This window comes from Biomphalaria glabrata, chromosome 7 (genome assembly GCF_947242115.1).
Source record: "Biomphalaria glabrata chromosome 7, xgBioGlab47.1, whole genome shotgun sequence".
In the NCBI taxonomy this organism is placed as follows: Eukaryota; Metazoa; Mollusca; class Gastropoda; family Planorbidae; genus Biomphalaria; species Biomphalaria glabrata.
The window spans coordinates 33,920,615-33,929,343 of record NC_074717.1 but is presented as its reverse complement, the minus strand read 5'-3'; the positions used below and the strand labels follow the sequence as shown (position 1 = coordinate 33,929,343).

Here is an 8,729-nt window from a genome sequence, read left to right as displayed (position 1 = left end):
GGAAAGGCGTGGAGAATTTTCCAAAGTAAGATACTGGAGACAGTTAAATCCTGCTGACAAGGCAGATAAATCGGGATCTTGGATTCAAAAGGTTAATGCATGCCAAGCATGGGCGCCAGCAGGATTTTTTTTGCAGGGGGGTGCAAGCTCCATATTTGGCTTCAAGTCGTAGCCTCACCTTTCTTGTAACGGAGAATATTAAGGGAAACTGGTTCAACAACAGATGAATAATTGACAATTAAAAGACCAATCAGAAACACGCGAGGAGCAGGCACTGATAACACATATGCTGATTGTCTGGTTTGACTAGCAGCCGTTATTTTAAGATCCGCCTAAGATCTTCTTGAAGTTGTGACTTAAAGCGTGAAAAGATTTATATTTCTCAGTCCACTGTGTCTCACACAAAAGAGGTAAATTTAACACCAACTCTCTCGCTTGGGCCTCCTCAGTGCCGGAGTTATCTACAGTTTCATTACCAAAATACCGGTACCCAGTAAATGCAGCTAATTTATTATGTTGCTGCTCGTATTTTTTTTTCTTACTGCTGCCAGTGCTCCATTTATACAAACTTTGACTCAGACGACGGCATGTGAAGAACTTTCTTATATTTCTTCTATCGTAAACTTGTGGACGTGTTTTACCTGCTATTTTATTGAGCACTAAGACCGACCGCAACTTGCAAGACGGGAATACATTTACACTTGTTACTCTTGTTCCAAGAGACAACTGGCAAGGATTTCTTCTCCAAGGCCAAAAAATAATAATTAATAAATAAAATAAAATAACAACGAAAGACAAAAAAAAAACAACAACAACACATCATTTTCTAGACCTTAAATAATAAAAACTATAATTAGGTGCAAATGAAAAAAAATCATCACAAATAATCTGCCATAGAATATTAAACATCCTTTATAGTGCAAAGAATTGGTCGGACATGAAATACAGACTAGCCTATAGTTTCTTAAAATAATACTATATCTTTACAACTTTACTTCAGTGGAAATATATATACACTTATCATCTGCTACTTAACATAAGTTAATCGATTTGAAGGTGTAACAAATAGGCTAACATGCGGCTACTCAGAATTTAGAGGGGTGCACATACATGTTCGGCCATCCATTCCTGTTAAGCTTAGGCTCCAATAGTCTTCCACAACATTCACATATCTTTACAACTGTACTTCAGTCACCATTAGAAACACTACTTGTTCACTAGCTTCTTAGATTTTGATGGATCTGGCGGTGCAAAAAATGGTTAGTGTGGGGGGGGGGGGGGGTCACTAGTTATTCTTTCATGTAGGCTAAACAATAGAATGGAATTCTAGGAAAGATTCCATGTTGTAATTGTTAAGTAAAACGTTATTGTTTAAAAGTTGTAAGGGTAGGCCCTAATAGATGTTTTTTTATATGCATATATCTTATTGTGTATGTATGTGTTTATTATTATCTTATCTTATATAATACAGACGTTACTTCAAAAAAAAAAAGAAGATAATTACGTCCTACGCATCATGCATTTATTCATGCATGTTAACCAATGACCTAAATCACTGTTTTTTTCTGGCTAGCTCAGGTAACCCATTCCATGCTCTAATAGCACTAGGGAAGAAGGTGCATTGGTACAAATTTGTCCAAGCATATGGAACGAGGAATGTGCCTTTATCTTTGTGTCTTTCTGGGTATTTTATTAGATTTTGTTTTTGTATTTGAAGATTATGGTTCAATGTTTTATGTATAATTGCTACTTTACTTTTAAGTCTTCTATCCTGAAGGCTTTCTAAATTTAGTGATTTTACTAAAGATGTTACTCTAGTCAAATGGGAATATTCGTTTGTTATGAATCTCACTGCTCTATTTTGTGTCTGTTCCAGTTTCTTAATGTTTCCTTGAGTTGAGGGGTCCCAAACTGAGGATGCATATTCTATTATTGGCCTAACCAAGGTTAAATAACATTTTAGTTTTATGTTCTTATTTGATTTATAGAAATTTCTTTTAATAAACCCTAATGCTTTGGGGTTTTTTTGTTGTTTTTTTTTTATAGTTTCATCAATATGGGGATTCCATGACAGTTTTTCATTTATTATAACACCTAAACATCAGTCAAAGCAAGACTAAGATACTTGTCCAAAACACAAACCTCAAGTAAGCATTAATGGCCAACCACTAGAAATCGTTGATCGCTTTTGTTACCTTGGCTCCATCATTTCCAACAACACTCTACTGGATAAAGACATAAACAACAGGATAGCCAAGGCAATGGCCACCATGTCACGGTTGCAGAAAAGAGTCTTGGACAACATATTGCTGCTAGCAGTACTTAAGCCCTAGTCTACCGGACCTATGTGTTGAACACCTTGCTGTACGGAAGTGAAACATGGTCAACCTACTCATAGCAGGAAAAAAAGCTGAATGTCTTCCACCTCCGATGCCTAAGGCGGATCTTTAAAATAAGGTGGCAAGATAAGATAACCAATGAGGAAGTGCTACAAAGAGCAGGGTGCCAGGACATCCGCTCTGTTATCAGCAGCAGACGCCTTGACTGGCTTGGCCACGTTCGTAGAATGCCAGTAGGTCGACTTCCACAGGACATCCTGTATGGCGATCTAATAGAAGGCAGGAGAGCCGCTGGTCGCATACTTTTACGTTATACGGATGTATGCAAACGCGACATGAAGCTCTTCAAAATCGACACTGGCAACTGGGAAGAGGTGGCACTTGACAGATCCACATGGAGAGAGAGCTTAAAGGAAGGGTTACAGATTGCAGATGTCATACACAACAGAAGCAGAAAGAAGGGTGAAAATGCAACGGCGCCTGGTGATTATATATGCCCAACCTGCGATCGCAGTTGTGTATTAAGGATTGGTCTCTTTAGTCACACAAGAAGTTGCAAAGGGAAAAGATCGTCTCTCGAGACGTAAAATGCCGCAGAACACCTAAGTATTTTGCGTTTTTAGTCTAAGTTACTGGTCTACCATGAATAAGATAGGTGGAATTAATTTGTTTTAGTTTTTTTGTTACTCTTAACAACTGACATTTTTCTGGGTGGAAGGACATGCTCCAATTTGATTCCCATTTCTGTAATTCATCGAATTCTTTTTGTAAAATTTCTGTATCTTGTGTTGTTTTTATTGTTCTATATATTATGCAATTATCTACGAATAATCTGACTTTTGTTCCTGAACTAATGCAGTTTGGTAAATCATTTATGTAAATTAAAAATAGTGGACATAAGGTTGTTCCGTCAGGTACACCAGAGTTGACTGTTATTGGTGTTGATTTAGAGCCATTTATTATTACAGTTTGTTCTCTCCCTATCAGAAAATTCGTAATCCACTGATGCAATGGACCAACAATGCCAAAATATTTTAATGTTTTAAGCAAACTATGGTGGTGAGCTTTGTCAAAAACTTTGGAAAAATCTAATAAGATAGCATCTATATATTTGCTCACTATTATCTAAATATATCTATATTAACTTTTAAACTACCTGCAGAAATTGTTTTTTTGTTTTCGATGATAGATCCTACTTTTTTTTAGAGAGGTATGTATGTAAAATTGTAAATAGCCTAGTGTAAGATGTATAAAGGTAAAATGCTAGAAAAAAAAAACAGCTTTTGTTTTAATTGAGATTTTAATATATTAATGTTACATATTAAAATTCTTTTTCTTAATATCCGTTTGGCTTAAAATGGCTTGAAACGAGGGTTTGTTCTTGGTCGATTTTTAGCTTTAGCACCGGAAACTGAATCTTTACTCACATTTGTTGGCACTTGAGTGCTTGTCTGTGCAGAGTTGTCATATCTAGATCTATTTTTGGTAGGTCTTAAACGCACGCTCTCGGCGTTAAGTGGGAGTTTTATTATACCGGCTACGCTTGTTTTCTTTGGAGGGCGCCTAGAATTGAAAGGTGAAAGGGTGGTTGGAGCTTGGCGTTTTCCCACTGCTGCAGTTGTTGCTGACGTTGTTGCTGTAAGTAGCTTCTTCTCTTCGGAACTTCCACCACCAAAGCGATGTCTGTTTCTTTGTTGCTTCCTCAAGTGACGCTTACCAATCGCTGGTATAGTTGTTGTTGTTGTTGGTGGTGTTGTTGTAAGTAGCTTCTTCTCTTCGGAACTTCCACCACCAAAGCGATGTCTGTTTCTTTGTTGCTTCCTCAAGTGACGCTTACCAATCGCTGGTATAGTTGTTGTTGTTGGTGGTGGTGTTGTTGTAAGTAGCTTCTTCTCTTCGGAACTTCCACCACCAAAGCGATGTCTGTTTCTTTGTTGCTTCCTCAAGTGACGCTTACCAATCGCTGGTATAGTTGTTGTTGTTGTAGTTGGTGTTGTTGTTGTAAGTAGCTTCTTCTCTTCGGAACTTCCACCACCAAAGCGATGTCTGTTTCTTTGTTGCTTCCTCAGGTGACGCTTACCAATCGCTGGTATAGTTGTTGTTGTAGTTGGTGTTGTTGTTGTAAGTAGCTTCTTCTCTTCAGAGCTTCCACCACCAAAGCGATGTCTGTTTCTTTGTTGTTTCTTCAAGTGACGTTTACCAATAGCTGCTGTAGTTGGTGGTGTTGGTGTTGTTGATGTTGTAAATTGCTTCTTCTCTTCGGAGTTCACACCACCAAACCGATGTCTGTTTCTTTCCTGACCAATCGCTGATGCAAGTCTTGTAACTGTTGGTGTTGAAAAGCGCTTCTTCTCATCGGAACTTACTTCCCTATAGCGATGTCTGTTTCTTTGGGGACTCCTCCAATGCTGTCCGTGACCACCAGCTTCCTCAGAGCCTTCACCATTGAGATCCTGAAATCCACCATTTATAGGATGTGTTGGAAGGTTGGGGATAAATTGTTGTATCTGCTTGGTTATGATATTCACTAAAGCCTGGTCCAGCAGCGCATTTGGGGTCTGACCTGGAATCAGAGTTCCTTGGGCTGCTATTGCTTCTGTTATTGCCCGTATGTCATTCTCATCCAGAATAGCGCAATTTATATCTGAAACGAAACATCAAAGTATATTGTATTAGCAACATTATTAATAAATAAATAAATATATATATGCAATTTCAAATGTTAAACGTTTTCTTCCTTTGATTTTTAGTTATTAGAGTATGCCTTTTACAAATCTTTATATTATTAAAATATTAGCTACTTTTAATAGTTGTTCAAGTTTTTACGACTACAGTTCTTTGATTATAAACGTAGATTACATATTAAAACATTATCATGTTGCTAGATAAGTATAGAATCTTCAATTTTAAAGAGAATGTTTTGGAAATGGGGAAGATGTAGATGTCTAAACAATATTGGTATTTGTGATGATCAATTTTCAACAATTATTAAACATTTAATTTTACATTAAAATATTCAAATTAGCCTACTTTGCAAATAAATGTTTTGGATAGATATAGATTTACAATATTTCAGTTCTTGATTAGAATAATGTAATTATTTATAATCAGTAACTTAACTTTACCTTTAGATGGTCTCAAATTAGGAACCAAAAAAACATTTTCACAAGTATATGGCTAACTCTAAAATATTTATATAGGCATAAATAAAATGTTTAATGCCGATATAAGTCGTTAATACTGTTATAACCTTGCTATGCACACCGCCATCTAAGATTGTGCAGAAGGTGCGCACTATTAGTGACTAGACTAGGAAGGATGTTGTCATTAGAGAAGAAGAGAACGATTTCCGCCTAAGTCTAGAGCCAATATGAAAATGATTTGCTCAATGTCCTATGTGTTTGTCATGTCCTCGTGTAAATGAACACATATATCTCGTTGAGTTGTCTCCCTTTGGTTATTAAAATACTCTTGTATCGTATAATATGTGGGACTAATGCATACTTTAGAGGTAGAGCGCTTTAGAAATAATCTAATATTCCCCCCCCCCCAGATTTTATCTACTGTTTACTGCTGGTTATAAAGGTAGAAATACTGACACTTCAGCGCACGTTTTGATGTTTAAACCTCTTGCTTGTTTGTTTGTTATACAAGCTTCCGAAATGAAGATTATTACATCCAAGCCCAAACCTACCGCAAGAGCGACAGGACAGCGGGTGATAGCAATGGGCAGGGCTCAAACCCAGAACCATCGAGACGATATCCACAGCATATATCGCACAACCAAGCAGCTAAAGATTATATTCACAGCTTTAAATCACCTTGTTATAGTACAATCAATGCTACTAATTGGACATTAAAGCAACAAAAACAAGCAAAAATTTAAAAAATCCTTTTTTAAAAGACAAAGCTTATTAAAGAGGAAAAACAATGCACTTACAACTATACCTCTCAATAAAGTAAAAGTTATTTCCCTTATTATATTTGAAAAAAAATAACTAATTGACTAAATGGTTAATTTTTTAAAATGTATTTTTGTTTTGTTAGGTACAATAAATAATTTTTTAAAAGTCTCAGCTTGATCCGAGAAAGGGTATGGGAGAAATAACCTGCACAATTATCTAAGATGACAAAAACCCAACATATTTAGCGATATCTGTAAATACTGAAGGATTAATTTCCATTTTTGTATTAAACAAAATAATTAATTACCAGCGATTAATTGACTAATTGGTTATTTTAATATTTTTTTTATTGATTCATGTATTGTCTACGCCAGTAAATAACTTTAAAGTTTCCACTTGATCCGAGAATTGATGTGGGAGAAATAACGTGTACACACTCTTTACCAGACAGACAAACAGAGTTGATATCAGCTTTGTAAAAATTAGGTTTTCTTACCTTTGGCTAATGGTGATAGCGCGCGTAATTGTTGACAGAATCTCTCCCTGTTAAAGAGTTGGAAGCCATTATTTCGTAGATGTGCCGCTGCCACAAAAAGAACCAGCAATGGCCACAGGCTGCTCAATTGGAACATCGCCATGGTGTGAAGTTAGGGCATAAGTGAGAAAAATGCATTCTCTTGGGATTTAATAAGTCTGAGTCAATGGAGGTTTTGCGTCATGTAAAAGTTGCTCATTATTGAGTCAACAAAACAGGACAGAGAGAAAGAAAAACCCTTGCTTCTAGAGGCCCTCAAGTCACGTTCGTTTGCACTATTGACACAATATTGAGGCTTAGCTTTATACATTTTATTGATTCACATTTTATTATCTCATTTTTTTCAGCATAAGTTTATATTCAGCGTCTTTTTTTTTTCTTCGGCTATCTCTTTATAGTCAGTATTTGTGTTCGTGCTCACGTAGCCCCCCCCCCGACACACACACACACAATTCTGACGTGGGAGGGAGGAGGGGGTGGACATCAAGTCGTTGACTTGTTGGAGGAGAGCCTAACTAGAAAATATTCGAAATTAAAATTAATATTGAATTGAGAAAGAAAATATAAAGGGAATGTTTAATTGCTTTGGTTCACTCCTTCTTTCGTAGTCCTAAAGGTTCAAAAGAGTATTTGATGAAACCGAAAGATTTGACTACTTATCTTATGAAATATAGACGTTACTTCAAAAAAGATGATTACGTCCCTCGCGTTTTCCTAGGTCAATCTAGTCATGGATGTTAATCAATGACTTAAATTATGCCAAGTCATTGGTTTTCCTTAAAAGAACATTAAACAAGGTTACAAAGGACAGTTTGTGTGGAAACACAAACTCAAAATCGGCCCCCGAAGTAAAATGTTTTACATAATTCGGATAATCCTTCAGAGTTGAAGATAGTTTACTTCCTAGTCCAAACCTCCCGCAGGACGACGGGGGATGGGAGCAGGCAGGGTTTGAACCTTCGATCGTCGATAAATCCAAACGACAGTCCAGCGCGCAAACCGCACGACCAGTGGTCCACCCAGGTAGGCTTCAATATTTTCAGAAAAAAAATCCGAATGAAATTATATCAAAGACAAATGAGAGATAAGAATGGAGAAAGAAGGTTAACAGATCTTGTGTAGTGCCCCAACCGTCCCGCAGATCAAAGGATACGTGAAAGTGAATGTAAAGTTAGATGTGAACCTGGCCTAACTAGTTTGTGGTCTATAGGGCAGATGATGTAAAGTTCATCTGTTTTTGTGGCCTACGGTTAACGAGGGTGTCATGTAGCCAGCACAACGACCAACCGCCTTTGCTTTTCCCCAACTAATGTCAGGTACCCATTAGAGCTGGGTAGACTCGTTGAAAATCCCAGTCTTCACCAGGATTCGAACCCGGACCCTCGGTTCGATTCGAACTAAATAAGTTAATTGTTTTGAAAAGGCTCAGTCTCATAATCAATTTAAAAAAAAAAAAAAAAAAAAAAAAAAAAAATGTCCGCTGTATAGAAAAAATGTTCACAAAAATATTTATAAGATTACTATTCGTTTTAAATTAGGTCTAACATATAATGCATACTAATTAGCTTTTTCTTATAAAAAACTGCTTGCATAATTGATTTTAAAAATTAGAATTTTCGCTTTCAGGAAAAAAAAAAGTAGCCGTTGCATCAGAACTTTGAATGGTCTAAAATATTGTGAAGTCGGATTTTCAATATCTCTTCTAGTTTACGAGATCTAAACGGGACGGACGGACAGACGGACAGACGGACAGACATTTCGCACAAAACTAATAGCGTCTTTTCCCCTTTCGGGGGCCGCTAAAAATCAGTAGGCCTAATTTTGGTGGATTGGATGAGTTCCGTTTAAACTTTTGAAATTACCACAATGTTTACTGGTATCGGAGAATTAAACATGCATCTCTCTCATTTTATCTGTCCCTTGACTGTTCGTAGAGACGCTGTGGCAGTT

General features: G+C 36.8%; 1 protein-coding gene across 1 annotated transcript; it reads right to left on the bottom strand.

The window, feature by feature from the left end:
* Positions 1 to 3,620: 3,620 nt before the first annotated feature.
* LOC129927301 (uncharacterized) lies at positions 3,621 to 6,913 on the bottom strand. The gene is made up of 2 exons (XM_056035748.1): positions 6,741 to 6,913; positions 3,621 to 4,983 (listed from the first exon to the last, which is right to left on the bottom strand). Exons 1-2 carry the CDS (start codon positions 6,880 to 6,882, stop codon positions 3,692 to 3,694), a joined length of 1,434 nt encoding a protein of 477 aa, XP_055891723.1. The 5' UTR covers positions 6,883 to 6,913; the 3' UTR covers positions 3,621 to 3,691.
* Positions 6,914 to 8,729: the final 1,816 nt, after the last annotated feature.